This window comes from Tenrec ecaudatus, chromosome 7 (assembly GCF_050624435.1).
Source record: "Tenrec ecaudatus isolate mTenEca1 chromosome 7, mTenEca1.hap1, whole genome shotgun sequence".
Classification (NCBI taxonomy): domain Eukaryota; kingdom Metazoa; phylum Chordata; class Mammalia; order Afrosoricida; family Tenrecidae; genus Tenrec; species Tenrec ecaudatus.
In genome coordinates, this window is record NC_134536.1 from 17,628,852 (window position 1) to 17,654,084 (window position 25,233).

The 25,233-nt window shown below is 48.4% G+C and overlaps 1 protein-coding gene across 1 annotated transcript; it reads right to left on the reverse strand.

Annotated features, from left to right (window-relative positions):
• Positions 1–483: 483 nt before the first annotated feature.
• Positions 484–24,656, reverse strand: IYD (iodotyrosine deiodinase). The gene is made up of 5 exons (XM_075553884.1): positions 24,479–24,656; positions 9,127–9,318; positions 6,115–6,274; positions 3,642–3,798; positions 484–666 (listed from the first exon to the last, which is right to left on the reverse strand). The coding sequence occupies exons 1-5, from the start codon at positions 24,654–24,656 to the stop codon at positions 484–486; spliced, it is 870 nt and encodes a 289-aa protein (XP_075409999.1).
• Positions 24,657–25,233: the final 577 nt, after the last annotated feature.

The window sequence follows — 25,233 nt, forward strand, 5'->3', positions numbered from 1 at the left end:
TGTTCTTTGTCTAAATCACCAGAAAGCAGAAGGCAGGGGGGCATTTGATTCCTCAGTGAGATTGTGGGATTGCATTACATTTTCCCAATCTAGCCTTCTCTTTCTCTCTAGAAGTCTTTATAAAAGTGAGAGAAAATGGAACTATTTTAAAAACGTAACAGGGAAAGAAGAAAACAAACACATGAAAGGTGGGGCAACGTCTGAGTCGAGGGTGCCCACAGTGGGTGATACTGAAGAGGACATTGATCCTTTCCTCCTGTCTAGGTCACCAGGCCACGTGGCCAATCTGAAAAATGGGACAAATCAGGCTGGTATCGTGGGACAGGGTGGGATGGATTCTTGACACACAGAGTGGCCCTCACTGAGATGGAGTGACCAGACCCACCTCTGCAGAAAGAATGGCTAGTGACCTCTGGGGAACAGGTGTGGACAAGAGGGGGTGGGGGCCTGGCCTGGGAGTACCTCCCTTGGCTGGTCCCCTGTCTACACGGTCACCATGATCTGCTCCAGAGGTTTGCGTTTGAGGTCGGGCACTGTGGCCTCTTTGCTGGCGTAACCCACAGGGAGCAGCATCAGCAGCTTCTCATTGGTGGGGCGGCTCAGCAGCACCCTCAGCCGAGGCCCGCAGTTGAGAGGCGTGGTCGTGACAGTCACCAAGCCTGCATTCTAAACAGAGGGAAGATGAGCCTGTTAGATTCATGGTGGGAACCACCACTGGGCTTCCCGCCTCAGGGACACCCAACCTCTAGGACACCCGCCAGCCCCACCCTTTCACTGATTCAGAGAGGGGAGCCCTCTGGTCCTGGAGGCTGGGCACTGATTTGCTAACCATAAGATTGGCGGGTCAAACCCACCAGCTGCTCCTGGGGGAAAAGATGAGGTTGTGGGCTTCTGTGAAGTCACAGAAACCCAAAAGGGGCAGCTGTGTTCTGTCCTGCAGGGGGTGCTATGAGACGGAATCAACTCAATGGTAGACTTATGGTCTATGACATGGACGGAATACAGCAAGGTCTGTGGACTGCCAAAGAGACAAACAGATCTGTCTTGGAGGAAGTACAGACAGAGTGCTCCTGAGAAGCAAGGACAGCAGGACGTGGTCTCACGTGCTTTGCACATGTTGTCAGGAGAGACAGAACGCCCTGGAGAGGGGAATCATGCATGGTAAAGTATGCAAGTGACAAAGCGGAAGACCCTGGACAAGATGGACTGGAACAGTGACAACATCAAGGGGCTCAAACACAACAGTGAGGCCCGGCGCTGGATCGGGCAGTGTTTCATTCTACTGCGCCCAGATAGGGCTGCCACCAGTCAGCACCTCATAACAGCTTGGATTGAATTGAGTCTCCCCCAAAGGTTCTAGTTTGTGTTACTGGCCTAACCCGTAATCCCAAACTCTAAACTCAGTGCCATCAGGTTGGTTCTGACTCAGAGCAACCTGATAGGACAGGGTAGAACTGCCCTTGTGGGTTTCTGGAAGTGTAACTGTTGACTGGAGTAGAAAGCCCCATCTCTCGAGAGGAGTGGCTGGTGGTTTTGAACCGTTGACTTCACGGTTTGCAGTCAACCACATAACTCACTTGTGGCACCCTGTTTGGAAATAGGGGGTTCCTTTTGTTATGTTAACGATGTCATACCTGACTCAGGTAGGTCCTAGACCTGGTCCCTTCTGAGGGGTGTCTTATTAAGAGAGAGGAAGAACCTGGCATACACAGAGGGGAGAGAGACCCCAGGAGATGACATAAGCAGTCACGTGTTCCATTCCAGGAGCACCGAGGACTGCTGACAGCTACTAGATGCAGAAAGAGACAGCAGGGACCTTCCCCTAGAGCTAGTGTCCCAGACTTCTCACCTCCTGAACTCGGAGAAAACAAATGTCTATTCTTTAGACCCGCCCTCTGATGCTATTTGTCTTGTGCCATCCTGAGTTACTGAGCGAGGCAGTGCGCGTCCTGACTCTTCCTACCACCCTAATTCCTCAGTCGGCCCCCAATCTGTCCAGACAGGGCCTTTATGAAGCTTTTTCTTTCCTTCCTCATAAAGCATGACCTGCAGTGAGCCTTAGGGAACGCTAGAGGGCAGCAAACTCAACAGGAAAGTGGGTCCCAAGCACCACGGACCCCTAGGAGATCCCCTTTAGCTGCTCAGAGATTCCGTTACCTGCTTTTAGATTGGGGAGTGAAATAAAACGCCAACTCCACTACAAGGATGGTTCCAGGGATTGATAAGCACATTCCCTGTTTTTGTCTAACAGTGAATGTATTCGGTACGGGTCTTTTCACCATACAAAGTTTTCTTTGAGATAGTGAAGTGCACAGCCTTTTGGAATCCACGGTCCCCTGGAAGTGTGATCACTCACTGCTACAGCCTCATTGGCTGTATTTTACGTTTACTCTTCTCTCAGTCTCTCCCTCTCTGTGCTCTGGTGGCGAAGTGGCTATGCATTGGGCAGTTAATCTCCAGGTCAGCAGTTCAAAACCCCCAGCAGCTCCATGGGACAAAGAGGAGGCTCTCTCTTCCTATACAGTTACAGTCTCAGAAACACACCGGGGGTCACTCTGAGTGGGAATCGACTGGATGGCAGTGAATGTGTCCGAGGGGGCTTCTCTCTTCCCCCCTCTGTAGGCTCCACTCCCCACCATAACGTTCTGCCCCCAGGATCTGCCATGCAGAAGCAGCCTCTGTCCAGAGGATTCTGACTCACAGTGCAGGACTGTGCTCCACGGACTTGTCAATGGCTGGCTGCTCAGAAAGAGCCCATCAGGCATCTCTTGTGACTCACCCTGACGACCTTTCAGGTAGCAGCCGGGCATGTGAAAGATTTGTGCCGCCAGGGACGGCACCACGTGGAAGGAGCTCAAGTACGATGTCTTCGCCGAGCTGATGAACCAGCGTGGAAGACTTACCTCCCTCCTGCCCTTCTCATGCGTAGCACTGACCTCATGACTGAAAACATTCTCAACACGGGGAGATGCTTCTACTGCGACTCGGCGTCCCAGGAAAGGCTCCTCCAGCGCAGACGTCTCCGAGTTATCTCGAACATTTTGTTGGCTGAGCAAACTCACTGCACTAAGTCCATGCTGAGGCATAGCGACCCTATGGGACAGGGTGGAACTGCCCCTGTGGGTTTGCGAGACTGTAACTGCTCACGGGTGTAGACAGCCTCGTCTTTCTCCCAAGGAGAAGCTGGTGGTTTCGAACTGTTGACCTTACCGTTAGCAGCCCAACATGTAACCCACCACCCCACCAAGGCGCCTTTGTCTGCTCAGAAGCCAACAGTAGACACATGGGGGACACAGTTGGTCCTATAGTATTCAGGGTCTGCTGTCTCTGTGGGTGTCTGCCAGAACCTCAAAGCTTCAGGTGGCCTCACAGGAAGATAAGAGAAAGGCCAGTTTCCCTGCGCAGGAGATGATGCTGGAAGTCAACTTCCATCCTTCACATACAAATCCAGACTTCCGGAGGCCACTGGACATCAAGTTCCCTTACTGGAGAATGCACCTTTCAGATCCACCATTTCCAAAGGTCCTTGTACCCAAAGTCCAACAGCCGTGTTTGACTGAGGCCGCCTTGTCCCCAAGTTCCCTTCTCTCCCTGGGGCCTGTGGGAGGGGGGGTGGGAGGTGGGGTGGACAGGACCCTTACCTGCAGCGCAGCCAGGAGGAGGCCGCATGAGATGGAGACACTGATCTCATTGTAGTAGTGAACTTTCTTTTTGCCAGTTTCAACAAAGCCATGCACTTGCTTGAAGATGAGAATCAGAACAGGAGCTGTGTCCAAGTACTCTTTAATCCAGTTGGTTCTGCGGCGGGAAAAACAAACAAAGAGAATCAGGGCCTCATTTGCTCTTAGCGGCCTTGATCTTCTTACTCTGTTAGCATGTCCATGCTGAAGTGAACACGCACATTTCCTTTTTATTAATCTTTAAAGAGAAGCGTGTATATTTTGTTCATCTAGTTCTGCCTGAGGTCATTCGATTCAATAAGCAGGTGCCTCACAGGGCAGCCCTGCTCTTTGATACTCCCAGGTCAGCTTTGACCCCTGACAACCCTGGGACAGCACAGCGAAGCTCAGCCTGGCCCTGGCCCAGCCCCAGGGTGGTTGGCCTGGGTGAGCCCCGGGGGGGGGGGGGGGGGGGGGGGAGGAAGGCCTATCTGCCATCACTCTCTCCGATCTATTGCTATCATGCAGGGCGGTTTCATGGCTCATTTTCAGAGGTACAGCCCCAGGCCTTTCTTCCCAGGCTTTCTTATACTGAGCTCACGGCTGAAGCCTGTCTACCATGGGTAAACCTGCTGGCATTTCAGATTCTGCCGGACAAAGCTTCCAGCATCATTGCGACGTACCAAGCCCCCAAGGAGGGCAAACGGGCACACGGGTGGTGTGGCAAGGCATGAGAAACCCTGGCTGATAGAAAGCTAGCTCCTATAGTCCAGGAAGCTGTAGATCAAAGTCAGTGAAGGCTGTCTGTCAACTTGGCTGGACCAGGATTCTCCGAGGTTTGGCAGTTCAAGTGGATGCCTAGCTAGCCACGCTTTGGAGATCTCCTGGATGGTGTGGCCTGCTTCAAGTAACCGTGGACACTGTGGGAAAGGTTTGCTTTTTGCTGCATCTGGATCCCGAGTCTGGCTCGGCCTCCAGTTGTTGGGTCTTTGGACTGAATGTGACCGCCTGCCATGTTGCTTGCAGACTCTGGGAGTCATTTGTGGCCTGTCACCTTGCCTGCCAACCTCATATCCATCTGTCTCTGCAGCCCAAGCCTGTGGTCCCTGGTGCTGCTCTTTGGTGCACCGGTCCCCACAGCTGCGACAGTCAGAAGCCTCCTCCAGCATGACGTCTGACTTACGAGCCTGTCTAGACATGGAAACTGCCCACTTCGACAACTGTGTGAACCCACTGTTTTTGATATCAATTTCTTCCTATATATACATAAGAGGATCATCAGTGGGATAGAGGTTATACGTTGGGCTGAGATCCACAAGGTCCTCAGTGAAACCAGCAGCTGCCCCATGGAATAAAGAGGGCTTTGGATGCCTGTAGAGAGTTACAGTCTCAGAAACGTACAGGGGCAGTTCTATCCTGTCCTACAGGTTGTCATGGCAGCGAGTTGAGCATATATATATCTAAATCATTGGTTGCGTTTCCTTAGAGAACAATGTTCAGCAAATGAGACCTGGCAAGTGTCATGAATGAAATACGAAGCAAGAGCACTTCCAAATGCTCTCCGTGACCTTGAGTCAATTCTGACGCGTAGTGACCATGCAGGACAACGTTGAATGATCCGTGCACGGTTCGGCAAGGGTAGCTCTTCACAGGAGCAGGACGTCTCATCTTTCGCCCATGGAGGGCCTGCTAGATTCAAACCACTGATCTTAGAGATCGCAACTCAACACGTAGCCCACTCTACCGCCAAGGCTCCTTCCCAAGCACTCTTGGTCCCTCCCCAAGATGAACATTTAGTTTTGAGGAAGACCTTTGGTGAGACGGATTGCCACTCAAACATTACAAGAACTGTGAGGGTGGCGCCCCACCAGGTGATGTTCCGCTCTGCTCTACGGAGGACGGCTGTGGGAGGGACAGACGCGCTGGCACCTAATGACAACAGAGAAGACTGGAAGGAAGTATTCTAGAAGTGGCCTTCCATGCAGGCACTGAAGCGCAGAGGGAGAAAGGGAACCGAGGTGGCATCCCAGGGAGAGAGACAGGCTGCCGAGGGGCAGAGCAGGAAGGAGAGGGCAGGGCGGAAGCCATAGACCGAGGGTGAATGTAAGTGGCCAGGTAGGTGACAGACAGCTTTGGAGGATTCCTGGGCCTGGTTTGATAAGTGTAGGAGGCAAGCGTCACACAGCAGATCCCTGCTGTAGGGAGGGTGATGTCACCACGGGTGGGAGGGGGGACCGCTCCTGAGTCAAGGACCAACTCTAGGTCCTTTGGTGCCTGCCGTTCCACTCAGCACAGGTCCTGGTGCTCATCCGTGTTGTAATGTGTCTCCGAACTTCGTTTCGCATTACGGTTGAACAAAAGCGAACTTTGTAACACTTGACAAAACCAAGAAACTGCGGTCAGAGGGAGTTCATGTTAGAAAGTTTCACACCCCTCCATCTACTACCTGCCGTACCTCAGTTTCTTCACATCCGTCACCCATCGGTTCCCCATTCTCCTCGTGTAGTTTATCTCCTCTTCTTCCTCAATGATCTCCCGGATCCTGTGCTTCACCTCTGGGTCCTTCACAACCACAAAGGTCCACGGCTCGGTGTGGGCGCCACTTGGGGAGGTTCCTGTCACCCAGCAAATGACAGTCAGAAGACTGAAAGTGCAGGAGAAGAGGGCAATGCCGAGGAAGACTGTTCAGTCCCCTCGGATGCCCAGGGGAGTTGGCCTTTGGCGGAGGAAGACAGAGAGGGATCCATGCATTTGAGTGGTGGGGCTGGCGGAGAATGCTAGAAATCCCGTGGACTGTCCAAAGAACAAACAACTCTGTCTTGGAAGAATACAGCCGGAATGCATTTAGGATTGAGAATGGCTGGGCCTCATCTCCCACACTTTGGGCATGGGATCAGGGGAGACACGTCCCCGAAGAAGGACATCATGACTGGTAAAGTGGAGGGGTGGCGAGAAAGAAGATCCTCCACAAGCTGGATTGGCCCCGTGGCGGCAACAATGGGCTCAGATAGAACCATTGTGAGGATGGCACCGGGCCGGGCAGCGTTTCCTTCTGTTGCACACAGGGTTGGTCTGCGTTGGCATCGACTGCAGGGTCCCTAACACGGACCAGTAAGAAGATAGGCAAGAATCCACGCTTGCTCAAAATGGAGTTAGAAACATCTGGGAAGCAAAGTGCTGGGCAGCTGCTGACATCCTGACACGTTCGCCGCTGCCAGCTCTGCCCGTTCATCAGGGTCACCAAAACCTCGCCGACACGAAGGCATCGAGTGGTTAAGCTCTCTGCCACGGATGTCCCAAAACCAGAAAATGGAGGTTAAGGCCATAGCGCAATGGCTACAGGCATGTATCAAGGCTTTGGCATAGGGGTTATGAATCGGGCTACCCACCACAGGGTCAGCAGTTCAAAATCATCAGTCACTCCCAAGAGAGAGTTGGGACTTTCTACTCCCATGAAGAGTGAGTCTTGAAAATCCACAGGGGCAGTCCTACCCTGTCCTACAGGGTCGCTGTGAGTCACCACCAACTCCGTGGCAATGAGTTTGTTTGGTGTTTGTCTAATTAGATCGGGGAAGATGCTGGCAGGAGTCAAAGGAGGGATTCTCACGACCATGGTTCTCTAAAGTGGCATCTGTTTGGGAAGTCTAAAAAAGGGCTCAATCACTACACTTATTAGACATGGCAACATTTAACGCCTCAAATAGTCCTTAAAAATGCTTTTGGTTGTGGTGGGGAGGGATGGGAGTCACATAAGTAAACTACAAATTGTTTAGTGTCCCCTGCCAAAGCTCTGAATTGAACACTGGGCGGTGTCAAGTGGTCTGAGGTCTCACTGGGATGTGAGAAAGCTCTTTGCCCAGACACTGAATACACACACCGTGTCTGCCCCTCCAGAGCCCTAGGCTACCCTGGAGTCATTCTGCGTCTGGAGACAAAACCTCACAGGACACCAGACTCCCAAGGGACTCGGGTCTCTTTGAGCCCCTGACCAAGCATCCCCCTTCGGCCCACTGCTCCTAGGGATGGGCCACCATGACCACTGGTGGGCACTTCAGAATCAGTGCTTTCTTTCTTCCCAGTGAGACATGCGCGGGGTCGGTCAGGAAGTTCTACCTGGGAAGTGAGTCAGGGCTGCAGGTTCCTCTTGGGGTTCTTGTTTGTACAAGCCACTGCCTATCTTTGGGAGAGCGTGGCTGCTTATGAAATGCAAGTTAAACATGGACCACGGGGACTTGCACTTATTTCTTGGCAGTGATTCCAGCTCACCACATAGTGGCATCTCTAAACTTACCAATCAGACCACGCACCTCCCTCAGGTTCTCAACGATGACAGACTTACCTGAACATCAGACACACACACACACACACACACACACACACACACACACAGAGCATTTAGTCAGTACTATTACTTAGACAAAAGGCCCAGAGACCTAATGCATTTGTATTTTTAAACAAAAGGTTTGAGCCTTGCTTTATTCAGTGGGACAGTGGACAATGGACAATGATTTCTGCAAGTGGAATTAAAGGTGATGGATGAGAGTCATAAAGGAGCCCTGCAGGCCCAGTGGTTAAAGCACGTGGCTATGAACCAAAAGATCAGTTGTTTGACCCCTTCAGTTATTCCATGGGGGACAGGGGTGGCCGGCCACCGGCTTCCGTAAAGAGTACAGCTGTGGAAGCGCTCCCTGTGGGGTACATCGACGGTCCGACGGGATCACTGGGAGTCAGAATCCATGACACAGCAGAGGTTTGCCTCTGCTCACAGTAATCCGCTTCCAATTAGAGAAGATTCTTAAATAAGATGCCATTTTCTTACATCTCTTTTCCCTTTTTCTGTAACTCTCTCTCTTTCTGGTTTTTCCCTTTGTGGGCAATAGGAATTTGCATTGAAAATGAATTTAGGTTTACTTTGTCAATTTACATGAATAAGTATTGCTAGTTAACCAGAATACTGTACTATCGTGTATAACATAAAGAAAATGGTTACAGGAGAAGAAATGTGTATATTTCTTTAAGTGTGAACATATGAATTATAGCGCGTGTGTGTGTGTGTGTGTGTGTGTGTGTGAAAGAGAATGTTAAGGAGGGAGAAGGAGAAAGCCAACTTATCCTCCAGTGGGTGACAGTATGTTCAGAAATGTTACTTTTTACAACCAGTTTATAAAGTTGGATACTCTCAGATGTCTTGCACTGTTGTCACCAATGTTCCAAAGAGGTTTGCAGCGCCACAAGTGTAGGAGGCAGCAGTGGGTGTGTCTTGGACTTTGGCAATGGGCAGATGCCCAAGCCCAAGCTTGGTCACTGTGACTCTATGCAGTGACTCTATGCAGATGGCACAAGTAAGCATGGCCCTCTGAGTTGTATTCATCCTGTTTGAACTTCAGCAGGTCTCCAGAGCTGTCACATCAGTGACGCTGCTAACATTCTCCGTGTGGCATTACAAGCCCCGTGTGCCGTCACAAACCTGCTGTTCTGATGACGTTCTCAATGACTTCCATTGGGATTTGCTCGTTACTTATGAACCTCACGGATCGCCTCTGGTTGAGAAGTGCGTAAAAGTCCTGGGATCTCTTGACCATCTCTTCCTTGGAATACCGGGTGGGGCAAAAAGGAATGTGGTCCACGGTCTCTTCCGATTCGTGCCATTCATCAGCATCTGCAAACAACAAGGTCGGAAGTTCTCTCTCTTAGCCCTTAGACATCAAGCTGGAGGACGTGACGTTCTTACAGATGTCTGAAGTGTTATGAGCCCCAAAGACATGAAGGCAAGATGAGAAAGAAGGGATTCTTGACCTCTGGTTTTAAGCTTCAAACTCTAGCCTGGTTACAAATCAAGAAAAAAAGCCAAGGAATTTCCCACACACAATGCTAAGGAATAATTGAAACAATTACCCATTGGCTGAAAGAGGCTAAGAGTGGTGAATAAAGGATTTGTTGAGGTCATTCAAAATCAGCGAAGAGCTGATAACATCGTAAGAAACCCCCCAGTCAAAACTGAAGGAAAACATGACCCCAAATAATTTAGAGAAACCGCATTTCCCTTGACCATGTCTGCCAATCCCTACAAATCTCAATTTCCATTTTTATGTCTTCGGGTATCAAAGGGAGTGAAAGTAAAGTCCAGGCCCACATCAAATGGGAAGACTAACAGCAACCCCCTCCCACAATAAGCCAGGACCCCAACAGCTGTAGGCTGAGGGAAATAGCGAATCAGAAATGAATTAACCCAGCAGCCTTGCAGGTAGAGCAAATATCTCATCGGTGGGTTCTGGGAATTTCAAACTTAAACTTAGAATCAGGCGATGCTGCTGGAAATACCCGTTTCCAAGCAGAAGCAAATGCCAACATGCAAATAATCCTGAAGTGTAAGTGCCAGCGATCTACTAAGGCAAACCATGCACACAAAGAAACAAAATAATCGGAGGAGGAAACGGCAGGCTCTCACTCTTTAAAAACAGAAACATACACAGAGATGTCAAGGATGGGGATTGTCAGATCGAGGTGATTGAACAATTCTGATGACTGTGTTTCAAGGACTGGGAAGGGCCTACTGAAACACATCTGCAAGAAACAGAAAAGGATCAGTGACACAGCAAATATAAACACAATTGAACATCTAGAAAATAAAAGAATGGAAAACTGAAAGGGTACTTTGATCAAAATTCTACAGAAGAATCCTGATCACGAGGGGGGAAACGTAGACAGTTTCAAAATCTAGACTTTCTGGGGTCATGGAGGGTGGATGAACCCTGGAACTATTGCTGTGAGATCATTTTTATTAAGCAAAACATAGTCCCTGAAGTTTTCTTAAAATCAAACAACAGCTGAGTTTAACTAGTAAGGAAGGTCTGCTTGAGCACTTTCCCTATGGGAGGCAGGGAGCTGATGTCAGGAGGAAGGACAACTCCGGAAAGGAAAGCAACTCAAGGAATGGACTCAGGGTCGCTACATGGTACACGAAGAAATTGTTCAGTAGTGTACATTTTGCTATATAAATAAAATGCTGGCAATAAGACAAAGGGTGGGGTTAATAGAATATTACTGTTCTTGTGTGAGGTCAAGACAAGTCTGACTCAAGGCCACACAGTATGGCTCTAGAGCAGAGCTGCCCTACAGGATATCCAAAGTGATCATCTTTATGGGAGATCTCCCAACGAATGGCTGGTGGGTTTGAACTGCCAACCTTTTAATTAGCTGCATACAGAAACTAAGAGTTAATGAACTGGAAGATGAGCCATAAGAAAACATCTAGAACAGGGCCAAGGAGAGATCAAAAGACGGAAAGTACAGAAGAAAGAGTGATAAAAAATAGAAACAAGAATGTTTACTGTGCATTTGATTCGTGTCCCGAAGGAAGATGAGAAAGAATTTGGCAGAGGCAATATGAGAAGAGACGTTGGATGCGAAATTCTCAGAACAGATAAAAACAAAGAAAAACAAAAATCACATACACAGATCCCAAAGCTCTGTGGATTCTAAGCAGCATAAGAAAAATTCGCCCACACCTCTCATCACGAAGGAGCCTGATAGTGTAGTGGTTATGGTTCAGCTGCGATCTGCAGGTGTGGTGGTTACATAATTCACGTCAACTCGATAAATATAGTGAAGGGGTGGAGTTCAGCCTGGCAGCATTTCAGGTCACAGCCTGATGATGCCTCCTGGTAGGCGTGACCTTCTCATGAGGGTTCTGGAAACTTCTTCTCTTTCTCCCTGGAGGAAGGCCACACACTCTCTCTGCTACACCTTCCCGTTGACAAATGACATGGAGCCACACTGATGGCAGCCAGAGCCGTGGGATGCTTCCACGATCATTGGATCCACAAGACTTTGCACCCACAGGTCTGTGATCTTCCTACATTTTCAATCATTGCATGTGACTGTGTGAGTCTGAAGAGTGATTTATGGACTAGTGTCAGACTGATGGGCTACTATCGGACTTATGGACCTGATCTGGACTGGGCTGGGATGTTTTCTTAATATACAATTAATCTTTGATATAAAGCGCTTTCTTATACATATGAGTGTCCCTGGATTTGTTTCTCTAGTTAACCCAGTCTAACACAGCAAGATTAGCGGTTCAAAACCACCAGGCACTCTGTGGGAGAGAGATGGCGCCTTCTACTCCGGTAAATAGTTACAGTCTGTGAAACCCACAGGGTAGTTCTACCCTGTCCTATAGCGTCACTCTAAGCTGGCATCAATTCAATGAGAGTGAATTTTTGTTTGTTTGTTTATAATAAACCTAAAAGTATTAAAGGAAGCCAAAGGAAAAAATGGTTATCTTCAGCAGTACAACAGTAAGAATAAAAACATATTTTTTCATAACAATAAGAATAATTGCATTGTAGATAAGTGGAATAAAGTGTCCTGATACAGACCAATGATTTTTTTTTAAGTTGAAATAGGCTGTTTACATAAGAGGCACTTCTCAATCATAAGAACACAGAAAGGTCGAAAGTAAAAGGATGATAAATGATATACTGTGTCTTGTGTTAACTAGAAGTAATATCAAATGAGAGACATAGTAAGGGAAAAGGCATAATCAATGATAGAGGGGGTCCTTCATTATAATATTTTAATTTACTTAGAAAGCATAATTTAAAATGCATATGCATTTATCTGATAGACCCTGAAGACAGACTCCGAGGAAGAAATGTCACTATCCACCATCATCGCGGAAGATCTAAACCCGCCTCTCTCAGTAAGGAGAGAGGCCGCAGGAAATAAATCCGCAAGGATGCAGAAGGGCTACCGAAGGCATTTGAGACAGCCACCAAAGGAACGCACAGAGAATATTACGTCAAACCACTGCGAAAGATACCTCTCGTTAAGGACCCTCGGCATGTTTCTAATAAGTGGCCATACACAGGGCCCCCAAACGGGAACAACAAGGATCTCAGAAACACGTTTCACAACTTTAACTGAACTCAAACAGCGTAAATTATTGAAAGGGGAGGGTGTGGGCTGGAGAGAATAGAAAGTGTGCTAGTCTGGGACTCATCTGAGATTTTTAGTGGTAGTTAAACTTCATCAGCAACCGGAAACGAGAAGGCCAAAAAATATCAAAAGGAACCCAGTGGAGAAAATAACACTGGAATAAAATGGCGTGAACTGGATTTCTCAGGAAACATTGAAGCAGAGAAATAAAGCTCCAACCAGGAGACTGCCAGGCCCCAGACAATTAAAAACCCAGTGGGCTCCGTCTGTACTAACCCTGCCCGATGCCTTTCCAACTCGTGGGAATTGGTATGAGAAGCCAGAAAGAGGCGGCTCCTATTAAGATAAGATCAGATGCTCAGAGACTATGATGCAATCAATTCCGAAAATGTTCAGCGCTCACTTTGCTAAAATAACAAACGGGGCTTTTCTGAAGCCACCGACATCGTCTGCAGGCCTATGTACAAGTGTTACATACGGTGCCCTGTGAAGAGTGTCTTTAGGATCTGCCACCGTGCGTCCTCGTGGACAAGCCCCCCAAGCCCAACGGATCCTTGCCTGATAGGAGTGCATCCTGCCTTGAACTGTAGAACACAGAACCATCATCTGCAACGTTCTTCTTGGAGTAAATGCAAGCCCACTCTCGTGGTTCAGCGTAGCCCCCGCTTGGATGTAGCGGTTGTGATTGTGGAGAGGGTTCTTACTAAAGTAACTTCACTTCCAAAATGGTGGTTAGGTCATTTAGACCAATCCTCCTAGCGAAAGAAAGCTACAATGCTTAATGAAATTTGTGTTAGATTTCCTTCTAAATCTAAGTGAAAGTGAGTGCCCAGAGACACCTCACGCACACCCATCCCACACTCAAAAATTCAGACTATGACCAGCTGTGAAGCTGAGCTAAGACAAGGTCACGGTGGCAGAAGCCAAAACCCCAGGGCTGTGACTCACACACCCATACACTTTAAACTGCGATGCTGAAGGACCCAGCAGAAAAGCAACAAGCAAACCAATGGCCCTCCAGTTGAATTTAAACCAGAGTGATCCGACAGGACAGATTAGAACCTCCCCGTATGGTTTTTTGTACGCTGTAATCTTCACAGAAAGAGACTACCTTGATTTTCTCCAGGGGAGTGTCTAGGGGATTTAAACTTCAGACCTTTTGGTTAGTAGTCAAGTGCTTTAACCACTGTACCCCCTAAAGGTGACATTTAAGAAAACCAGTTTTGGGTGCAATTGCAGCCTCTCTGGGTGATCCTGAACACTAGTCCAGAGAGCTAGAGTGAGTCACATAAGAAATTGTACCATACTGAAGGTTCTCTGGAAATCAGTAACCCCATCCTAGAACTCAACCAGTTATGGCAAGTCATTTTTTTAGGAGAATGACCAGCACACAGTCAGAAATATTAGTACCCTGAAGGAAACAAGAGGTTAGGGTAGAGCTACATAGAAACCAAAGATAACACAAACAGGCTAGAATGATCAGATAGACGCATATCAGAAAATGACTATTCTTATTATGCCCAAAGAGATGACAGATGAGCTCAACAATTCTGACCAAAAAAACAAAGCTACAGAACATTTTGGGGGGGGGGTGGAGAAACCTGAACAGATCTTCTAAAAATCAAAGTTACAAAAACTTATCCAGTTGCTATATTTAACTAAGATGAGACACAGGGTGAGAAAACAATCAGTGGAAACGTAATTTCTTGGTATCTGTCCAAACTGTAGCATGGAAAAATAAAAATGAGAGAAAGCATGAAGAAACAGGAAAGAATACAAAGGTACAATAAGACAATCTAATCAGAGAATTAGTATCCCAGAAGGAGAAAGGGAGAGAATAGAGCAGAACACATATTTTAAAATGAAACTTAATTTTTCCAAAATTGCTGAAATATGCCCAACCCAAAGATTTAAAAGCTTAGTAAAGTTGACGACATGCGACTCTACTTTCTCTCCTCTTTCACATTTACCAGCAGGACACATGCACCCCTGTCTGTCAGTTTGTCATGCTGCAGTGGCCTGTGTGCTGGTGGCATGGTGGAAGTTATGTCAGGAGTATTTCAAATACCAGCAGGGTCACCAAAGAGAGCAGGTTTGAAGAGAGCTTCCAGACTAAGAAGAGACCATGAACAAGGAGGAGGCTTCCCACTTCTGAGGAGTTCACCATGGAAACCCTTATGCATAGCATCAAAACAGCTTCGGCCACTGCAAACCTCGCAAGCAGGAGCAGGACACTGCCAGAGAGAGTGCCCCAAGATGAGCCCCTTGGGTTGGAAAGCACTCGACGCAGGGCTGAGGAAGGGCTAGCTGCCTTCTTGAAGTAGAGCTGACCCTACTGGTGTAGCTGAGGAAAGCCTATGGGGCCTTCGTTTGCTGATGGGGCATGAGGCAAAATGAGAAGAAACAGCTGTAACATAAATTAGTAGCTGGAACTTGGAGTGTACGAGTATGAATCTAGGAAAATTGGAAGCTGCAAAAACAGAAACAACACATAGAGATTGGCATTCTAGGCTTTTGTGAGTTGACACGGACTGGTGTTGGCCATTCTGAATCAGAAAATCACATGATTTACTGTGCTCCGAATAGCAGGTTCCAGGAGAGTGGTGTCATAATTCACTGTCAAAAAGGACATTTCAAGATCGATCTTGAAGTACAATGTAATCTGTGATAGGGTATTATCTATATGCCAGTTCATACAGCTATTGTTCAAATTTATGTGCCCATCACTAAAGCTAGTGGTGCAGAAATTGAAGATTTCTACAAATGTCTTCTGTTGGAAATTGATCAAATATGCAATAATGGTGCATTGATCATGACTGGCGATTGGGATGCAAAAGTTGGAAGCAAAGAGGAAAGAACAGTAGTTGGAAAATATGGTCTTCGTGATAGAAATTAAGAGATCATGTGATAATATTTTGCAAGACCCATGAGTTCTTTATCACCAATACCATTTTTAACAACAAAAAGGCGACTATGCACATGGACTTCTCCAGACGGAGGACACAGAATGAAATGGACTAGATCTGCGGGAATAGATGGGGAGTCGCTCCATATTTGCAGCTAAAAACCAGGCTATGGGCCAACCATGCAAGAGACCGGACTTGCTGTCGGGAAAGGCATCATTTGCTCATATGTAAGTTCGTGTTGAAGCAGAAGAAAATGGAAACAAGTCCATGAGAGTCAAAATAAAGACCCGAAGATATCCTGAAATTTGAGAGCATCTCAAGGACAGATTTGACGCAATAAACCCTCAAGAGAACACCTGGTGAGCTGCGGGAGGACATCAAGAACACCATACATGAGGACAGAGAGCGTCGTTCAAAAGACACGAAAGCAAGAAAGTTGAAAGAGGAAGTCAGAAGAAATGTGCTCTTAATTGCAGCGTAGCTAAGACAAATGGCAGAAATGATGACATTAAAGAGCTGAACAGAAAATGTCTGAGAATATAAAATATTGTACGAACGATGTAAAAATCTAACTGTGCAAACAGAAAGAACACACTCAGCATATCTTACATGGAAAGAACTCAAGGAAAAACTCAAAGCCTCGAGTTCCAAGACTGAAAGATTCTACAAACAAAATATTGAATTATGCAGGAAGCAGCAAAAGAAGATAGAAAAAACACAGTCACTGTACCAAAAAGAATGATCAACCCCCAACCATTCCAAGAAGCAGCATATGAGCAAGAATCAATGGTATTGAAGAAAAAAATTCAAACTGCACTGAAAGCGTTAGACAAAAACAAGGATCCACGAATTGATAGAACACCAGTTAAAATGTTTCAACAAGCTGATGAAACACTGGCAGCGCTCGTCTGTGCCAGGAAATTAGGAAAACAGCTACTTGGCCAACTGACTGGAAGAGATCCATATTTGTACCCATTCCAAAGAAAGGTGGTCCAACAGAATGTTCAAATTACAGAAAAATACCATTGATCTCACATGCAAGTAACATTTTGCTGAAGATCATCCAAGAATGGTTGCAACGGTACAGTGACAGGCTCCAGAGGTTAGGGACGATTCAAAAGATGTGTAGCAAGGGATATCATTGCTGAAGTCAGATGGATCTTGACTGGAAGCAGAGAAATCCAGAAATACATTTACTTTTGTTTTATTGACTATGCCAAGGCATTTGACTGTCTGGACCATAACAAACTATGGAGAACCTTGGGAAGAGTGAGAATTCCAGAGCGCTTCATTGTTCTCACGAGAAATCTATACATAGATCAAGACACAGTTGTGCAAACAGAATAAGGGGAGACGGCATGGTTTATATCAGGAAACGTGTGCACCAGAGTCGTGCCGTATTTATTCGTTCTGAGTGCTGATAACATGATCAGAGAAGCTGGCAGAGATGAAGAAGAATGTGGCATTAGGATTGGAGGAAAGTTTATTAACAACCAGCAATAGGCAAATGACACAATCTTGCTTGCTGAAAGTGAGGAGAAATTGAAGCACTCATTTGCTGATGAAGATCAAGGATTACAGTCTTCAGTATGGATTACTACTCAATGTAAAGATGACCCAAATCCTCACAACTAGACATCATGATAACATCATGATAAATGGAGAAAAGGTTGACATTGTCAAAGATGTTGTCTTGCTTGGATCCACGATCAATGCTCATGGAAGCAGCAATGAAGAACTTAAACAACACCTTGCATTACCTGAATTTGTTACATAAGACCCCTTTGGAGTTTTGAAAAGCAAAGGTGTTACTTTGAGGACTAAGGTGCACCTGGCCCAGGTCATAGTGTTTTCAATTGCATCATGCATGTGAAAGTTAGACATCAATTAAGAAAGACCGAAGAATTGTGCATTTGTGTTAAGGGTGCTGACGAAGACTAGTGAACCTATCATGGACCGCTAAAGGAATCAACAAATCTGTCTTGGAAGAAGTACAGCCAGAATGCTCCTGAGAGACAAGGGTGGAGAGACTTCAAATCACATACTTTGGACTTGCTCTCAGGAAAGAACAGCTCCTGGAGGAAGACACCATGCTTGGTAAGGTGGAGCAGCAACAAGCAAGAGGAAGGCTTCAAGAAGACGGGTTGACACCAGGACTACAGCCTGGAGCGCAAACATAAGAACATTTGAAAGGAAGGCGCAGGACCAGGCCGTGTTCCTTTCTGTTGTACATCGAGTCGCTATGAGTTGGAACCAACCCAACAGCACCTAACAACAACGGACTCAGGGAAGGACACTTGGGCCTGGAGCGTTCTACTTTGATCTGAAGGCCCAGTCGGAAAGTTCAAAGTTGGTTGTTGTGCTAGGGGAGTGGCAATAAGTGCCTATCAGGTCTCTAGGACTCATTTCTGAACTGAACTTAGATATGGACAGGTTCATAACGATTACCCTGAACTTTATCCAACACGTCCATAAATACTTTCAACACCAAACAGACTTTCTATACCAGGCATCTTGGCATCTGACAATCTCTCTGGTTGGTACGTAGCATATGAGCCAACACATTAAATGCGTTCTTGACTGTTTTGGAGATAAGTTACTAACTTTTCAGGTCCATTCAACATGTGTGGCTAAAGACAGGTGCACAGTGGGCCATTGCTGCAGCCTTGAAAGGCCACAGCAGTCTCTCCGACTCTGGAGAGAACAAAGCAGGTTGCTGCCTTAGCTGATCCGGCCCAGCCAGTCTCTAGGACCCAGACACCCAAATGATTTTAGTCAGCTGTCAATGGGTTGTCCTGATTGGCTCTCCAGAACAGAAGGCAGTGGGGTGGCTCTTCCTGGAGCCTCTCATAGGTCAGAAGGTCACATAGGGCTTGGGTATAGGGTCAATCAGGCAGAACTGGGCATTGAGCTCCTGAGCGAATGTCCCCAGGGGATGGAAAGGCAGTGAGCAAACACAAAAGGGACCACTTCTCTGCTCACCACTCACCTCCTGGCTGCTCCCCAGGAATGCGGCTCTCACTGGGAGGAAAGTCAACTTCTGCAACAACCCTTTGTTTTCCTGCCCCACCTTTGACCAGCCAAGCGACACTGGGGGACATCACGTGCCCAGGCGCACATGCCAGAGCCAATGTCTGCTGTTATGATCTGCTCGAGAATACAAGTCTTGAATCGAAACCCTGGAGGTTGGTGATTGATACCAATAGCACCTTGCCTTTTCCCAATGTCAAGGAACCCCTGAATTGCCCCATAATTAGGTCTCATCTACCGCTTTAACATTAAACCTAGAAGTTTCTCCTTTTCCTCCTCCTCCTCCTCCTCCAACTCCTCCTCCTCCTCCACCTCCTCCTCCTCCTCTTCCTACTTCGCCTTCCCTGGCTGAGTCCCTAAATTAGTGCTTGTACAGTTCTACTTCAAACATGTTACAAGGCACCCAAGACTTTTTTCTGCTCTGAGACTGCAAGCACAGTTTGTACCCCATAACTCTTGCTCCCTGCCAGGAAATCTTTGGGTATCCTTGAGGAATAACATTATCCAGGATGGGCAGCCCTCCCAGCACACAGATTCCAGTGATCCAAATGGGAGCAACTTCTCGGCTTGATTCCTGCCCCAGAAGGCCCCCTCTCCAGCTGCTCTAGCCTTTGTTCTGTTTCCTACATGGGCCTCTTGGTCACTGAACACCCTCCGTGTGGGAAGGTGATTACTTCGCTAGCAGCACTAGTGAGGTATGGAGGTTGGGAGGTTTTGGGGTGTGCATAGAGCAGCACTCTCCTGAGACCATGGAAGGAAGTGGCATGATTTGTTTTCTGAACCCCTTCACCCCTTTTTGATATCCCTGGTGCCCCCAGGCTGATCTTACGTCTCCCCTAGCAGGCACTACTCAGGCTTGTTCGGAAAGCAATATCTTTCATGTAAGTCCTTCCCCCTCTCGAATTTTCTCCGTCTACGTTCATCTGCCCTTTAGCCTAAGATCTCAAAGTCTTAGAGGAGTTTCGGCAAACGAAGCTTTTAAGTCAGCCATGGGAAAGGACTCATGCACGAGCGGACGCGGACGCTGGAAAGGGGGCCAGGCAGCACGGTGGTTAGAGCTTGGCTGCTAACCAAAAGGTCAGAGGTCAGACTTGGCCAGTGACTCAAGACTTCATGACCTTCTTCCATTAAGCACAACAGCCTAGGAAATCCTTTAGGGCAGGTCTACTGTCTTACAGAGTTCACTATAGTGGCAATCAACTCAAAAGCACACACCAATAGGACAAATTCGAGATTTTACTACGGAGCTCTGACCACCCGGGGTTGCCAGGAGACAAACGGACTAGATGGCAAGTAGTTTCTACAGAGAGCTGTGCTGCCAAGTCCATCTTTCTGAGATCGATTGAATGTTGACCTTCTGTACAATTTTTGGCAGTGGCGAGCAGGTAAGCTAATTCAGGTACAGGTGTAATGGGTGAGGGAAGCCCTGCTTTGTGGTACATGCCAATTTCTGTGGTGCTAATATCCCCATCAGGGTTTGATTTCCAGCTACGGATGATTTAACAGCTGCCCCATCAAAATCCCTGAACATTTGCCATGACTACCCTGCATGGGCTAGCTCTATCATCCCACTTGGTTGAGAAGCAGAGATCAGGGATCTCTGGGTGGATTGGGATTGGTGTCCGTGGATTGACATCTATAAGAGTGGGCAGCTAGAGGCATCGGTATTGGAATGAGCCCTCTCCTGATTGGCCAAGATTCAGCAACCAGAGGCTGGCACAGGTTGGTTGGGTTTTACTAAGCTGCGTTGTCCTTGACCCAGCCCATGGCTTTGAACCCAGTTCTGACAGCTACGTGTTATCAGGAGTACATAACCATCATCCTTTCCAAGTGTTTGTGAACACCCGGTAAAAAATTAAACACAGTCTTTCATAGCAAAGGCTGACCCATCTGGGATACTTAATCCAAATTTATTTCCCATAGCAGGTTTTTGGATGGCCAGAGAAGTCCCCATCACATAACGGACACCTCTGGATGAGGTGTGTTTCCTCCCTCTTGCCTTTCCACCCCCGTGACCTTGAACGTTGCTGGGCTCAACTAGAGGGTTTTTGCATAGCATTTTTACTCTGTTCTAGTGGAACAGTCTGAAAACTGAGATAATAGTCAGCAACATCCTTTTGTTGGGCCTCTGAGATGGAGAGTTCTACTGAATGGTCTGCCATCCTGGACTGGTCCAGGGAGCCTATAGCTCCCGTCTAACAAGGTGACCTCATGAGGTCCTTCAGCTCCCTGGCCCATGCTAATTCCTGGATCTGTGACTACTCACTGTCACGGAGTCTATTCCAACTCATCGTGACCCTGCAGGACAGAGTAGCATGGGCCTGGTGGGTTTCTGAGACTTTAAATCCTTACAGGAGCACACAGTCTTATCTTTCTCCCTCAGAGTGACTGGTGGGATCAAACAACCGACCTTATGCCTAGCAGCTCAATTCACAACCCAGGACACCCCCAGGGCTCCTGATCTGTGAATGTGAAGTAGCAATTCTTTTTGAGGCAGAGGTGGAGGAGTTTGGGTTTGGATGCACACTTTCCTGATCAGAATAACAGCTGTGTCTCTTTATGGACAGAATCTATTCTTTTCTCCAATGACCTCCCTGTCCGTCCCTTCTGACCCTGGGTTGGAGCACAAGAGCCTCGCTCAGACCAGGATGAAGAGCAGCAATGGGGTGAGAGAGCAGCCAGGGTTTCAGTGTTGGGACTAACGCCACGGGCTCGACAGCAGCAGCAATTGCTCATCTGAACAACAGAATGGTCGATGAGACATCTGTGAAACTGCAACCAGGCCGCTACTGCTGCTGCTGCTGCTGCTGCTGCTGCTGCTGCTGCTGCTGCTGCTGCTGCTACGAAGGCCACGAGAGGGTCCAATTCGGGTGGCAAGGAGCCGAAACTGAACAGAGAACCAGAAGCGTGCAGACAATTGGGACCTGAGCTCCAGCCTCTGGCGCAGCCCAGCTCTCTGATCCCCCACCAGCCTTACCATCCTCTCTTGGGTCTCTGAAGCTCCTGGGTCTTCTAACTCAATGCCCTTTCCTCAATGCCTGCTACCTTTGATCTCTTAAAGACGTGTTGACCCTGCCAGCCACCCCTGCTGCATTGGGAGGGGTTAACCAAGTAGCCAAGTAGCTACATGCCTGAACTTAAGCCAGACCGCCCGGACTCTGGCTCTACCACTGCTCTTGGGCAGGGGAGCCTCAATTTCCTCATTTGTCACATGGGGATAATGCTTATGCCGACCTCATGGGATAGGCAAGAAGATGAGATGATTCTCACTCCCTGCCATCGAGTCAATTCTGTTTCATAGTGACCATACAGGACAGGGTAGCACTGTCCCTGTGGGTTTCTGATATGGTAACCCTGCAGAAAGTGCCCTCTTTCTCCCATGGAACAGCTGGTGGTTTCGAAGCTCTGACCTTGTGGGCCGCAGTCCAATGTGAAACCAGGACACCACCAGGGTTCCTGATGAAATGATTGGCTAGATGTAAAACATGGGCATGCAGGCTTGTTGTAATTGTTTTCCTGGGTGTCCTTTCCCAGGCCTCCCCTTCTCCCATTGCAGCGCCTCTCATCTGCAGTGCCCTCCACCCTCATCCCCAGCCTGAGCCTCAACTTTCTTCTCTCCAGGAACGCCTCCATAGTGAAGTCTTTAGTTTGCCCGGTTCCAGATGCCGGAGACTCTCAGATACCTGTCTGGGCCCTGAGTCCCTCACAGAGGCTGTTGTCTGTCTTTTCTGCTTCCACGTGTCCCTGTCATCACAAACTGAGCCTTCAATGCCTTAGCCCACCCGTAAACTAGACCATCTTCTTCCCCATTCATCCTTGGGGCCCTGACTCACCCAGTGTCCATCCACACCCAACCCTCTCCATTTTCTCCCAACCAGAGAGGGGATTTAATGACTTGCTTTGAAATCCTGCCTTATCTAAGACAATATTGTAGACACGAAGCTTAAAGCTTTCCCTCATTTTCCACCCAGATTAACTTCTCCCGTGAATGCACTCATAGAAACATGCAGGCTGACCAGTGTAGTGCTAGATTGTGGTTCAGTCTCTAGGAGACAAACGTGCATGCCAAGCGATTTAGCAGTTTGTTATTGCACAGTTAACTCCGACGAAGAGAAGCAGCCTTGGGAAGCCCCCGAAGGACACAAACCCAGATTCTAAGGAGGGGCCCCTGGAACACCGTCTCCTTTCAGAACATTGGTGTGGACCAAAGAATGAAAGAGCAGCCAGGTCTCCGTGGGCAGAGCCTGCGTCGCATGTTGTGCCCCTGGATGGGAGGGCAGCGAGATTCTAAGAGCTGTAACAAAAACGAAGGGGCTGGCCTCCCGAGGCAGCCTTGGACATTCTGTCCTGTTGACCCACCAGATCTGTTAATCATTGCACATGACTCTCAGCCTGCCTCTGCGATGGACTGCAGCAGCCGGAGGCCGCGCACTGAGTCCCGTGACACCAACATCCAATTTGCAACCAAATTTCCTCCTCCTTCTGCTTACCTTCCCCTGCCCCCCGTCTCTGCAATCCCCCCACCACCATCCAGGCCATCATAACCCGACTGACCACTGCCACAGCTTGTCAACAGCGTGCCTTCAGCGAAGGGGCCTGCCTCTCAGTGGGGATAACTGGTGCCCATGGGGGTCGGGGTGAGAGGACACACAAAGATGGCAAAGGAGCCACAGGGGTTCCTCGGTTGTCCCCGGGCTCCTCGAACAGGTGTGAAGTCCTTAACCACAGAACCACTGGCCCAGCTCACCAGAGAGGTTGAAAAGTTACTTTCAGGTTGGAGAAACCAGAAACAACTCACTGGCGATAGAGATGGTGAGACGTGTGAAGGCTACAGGCCTCCACCCACGGTGATTTAAAGCCCTGGGAAACAAATGAATTTATAAATGTAACTTAGGGGTCCTGGAACCAATTATTTGGTTTTCCACGGTTTCTTCTGGGAGAAATATATTTCGTTCTCAAACTTTTCGGTGTTCAAACATGAACTTGGAACCAATTGAAGTCAACAACCCAGGTGTCCCTGTATTCACCTGTGATCACAGTGCAAGATTACTCAGCTTTACCATCTCGCAGGCACTGTATGCCAGTTGTTCACCCCCCGACCCCCTGAGATTAGGACAACTCAACACCCACTCACAACCCCCCGCCCTGCCCCCTACCCTTACACACTGACATGCCCGCCCCCTCTGCTATCCTTCCTCTAACGGCCCATCCTACCCAGGCTGCTTGAAACCTTCCAATCAGTTCCACCTGGTCTGTTTAGGTGTGAGTCTCCAATGGTTTCCTGCATCTCCTTTGTCTAACTCTAAGGTTTTCAAGGGCAGAGGCCACTCTGGTCTAGAACGGCAGGGACTGGCATCCCCCAGAGACACGCTACTTGGTTGATCTCTAAGTTCTTGATCCAAACCTGCGTTCCACCTGCCTGGGATGGGGTACTTGAGAAGGGAGTTACCAGCCAGAATAGCATTGGATACAAGAAAAACAAAACAAAAACAGTATTATCATCACCGCCTTCACACTGAATAGCTAAGAATAAAACCGGATTTGTACCAAACACCACCCCCCCCCAAAAAATATCGCCAACCTTATTGCCATTGAGTTAATGCTGACTCACAGCGACCCTACAGGACAGGGTAGACCAGCCCCCTGAAGGTTTCTGAGACTGTCACTCTTTACTGTCTCCCTGGGGACAGCTGGCGGTTTCCAACTGTTGACCTTGCAGATCACAGCCCGACAGGCAACCAGCAGGTGATAAAAGGACAGCTTCTCCACCACCCCCACCCAGGCCCCTGTGGGCCCCAGAGGGATGCTCAGCTCTGTCCACAAGGCTGTTTTGCACCATAGAGGCTGTGGTTGAAATTGGCCTGGGGGCTTCCTGCCTCTAAAAGACCCCTGTGCTCGGAGACCGCCACAGGTGGAATGCCGGGGCCTGCCAGGACTCTCTACCTTCTTCCCCCTCGTGGAGGTCGGTGCAGTCCCGTAAGTCTTCATCCACCCACGGGCGGGCCTCGGCCCTGGCTTGAGGCTCCCGGTTCGGTTTCTCCACATTTCTTTCAGCATTTTTAAAGATCCACACAATCAAAATGCAGACAACAGCCACCAAGACGGGCGTCAGGGAAAACATGGTCCCTTGGCGAGGGCTCACAAGGTATTTAAACAAGCCCAGGCCAGCAGCGGTGGCAGCAGCAGGGCGGGTGAGAGCCAAGTGCAGCTGGCGCTTCCTGGCTTCTTGAGGGTTCTCTGAGGAGCAGAGATCACAGGCAGGTGGCGGGGCTGGGGGTGTGGTTGCTGTTTCCCAGGCAGGGTCACCTGATCACTTTACCAAATCCAATCAATACATTGTTAGGCAATAATTGCCAAGATCTGAGTCAGCACTGAGAAGCCCTGACCCTGGCAAAGGCTGTCTGCACCGTTCTCCTCTGACCGAAGCGTGTCTCCCGCCGGCTCGCTGCCTGCAGATAGGATTCTCCTGCCCAACTGGCTTTCCAAAGAATGGACTTCCAGGCACCAACTAAAGGCGGCTGGATGAAGAGGAAAGAGTTGGGGGACGGGGAGGAGGGTGGGGAAGAGGATAGGGGCAGGGAAGGGGGCTGTGCATCTTTTAAAAACTGCAAGGTATAGAAACACTGTCCTATGTGGGTTTTTGTTTGTTTTATTGTTTTATTGAGGTTTTATTGAGGTTCAATTAGCTTAGATAATCA

Coding starts and splice junctions, on each gene's coding strand:
- IYD (XM_075553884.1), bottom strand. CDS start 24,656: ATGTTTTCCCTGACGCCCGTCTTGGTGGCTGTTGTCTGCATTTTGATT. Junction 9,319..24,478: donor CCTCCACGAGGGGGAAGAAG/GTAGAGAGTCCT, acceptor TGTTGTTTGCAG/ATGCTGATGAATGGCACGAA. Junction 6,275..9,126: donor GAACGTCATCAGAACAGCAG/GTTTGTGACGGC, acceptor GCTGGGTGACAG/GAACCTCCCCAAGTGGCGCC.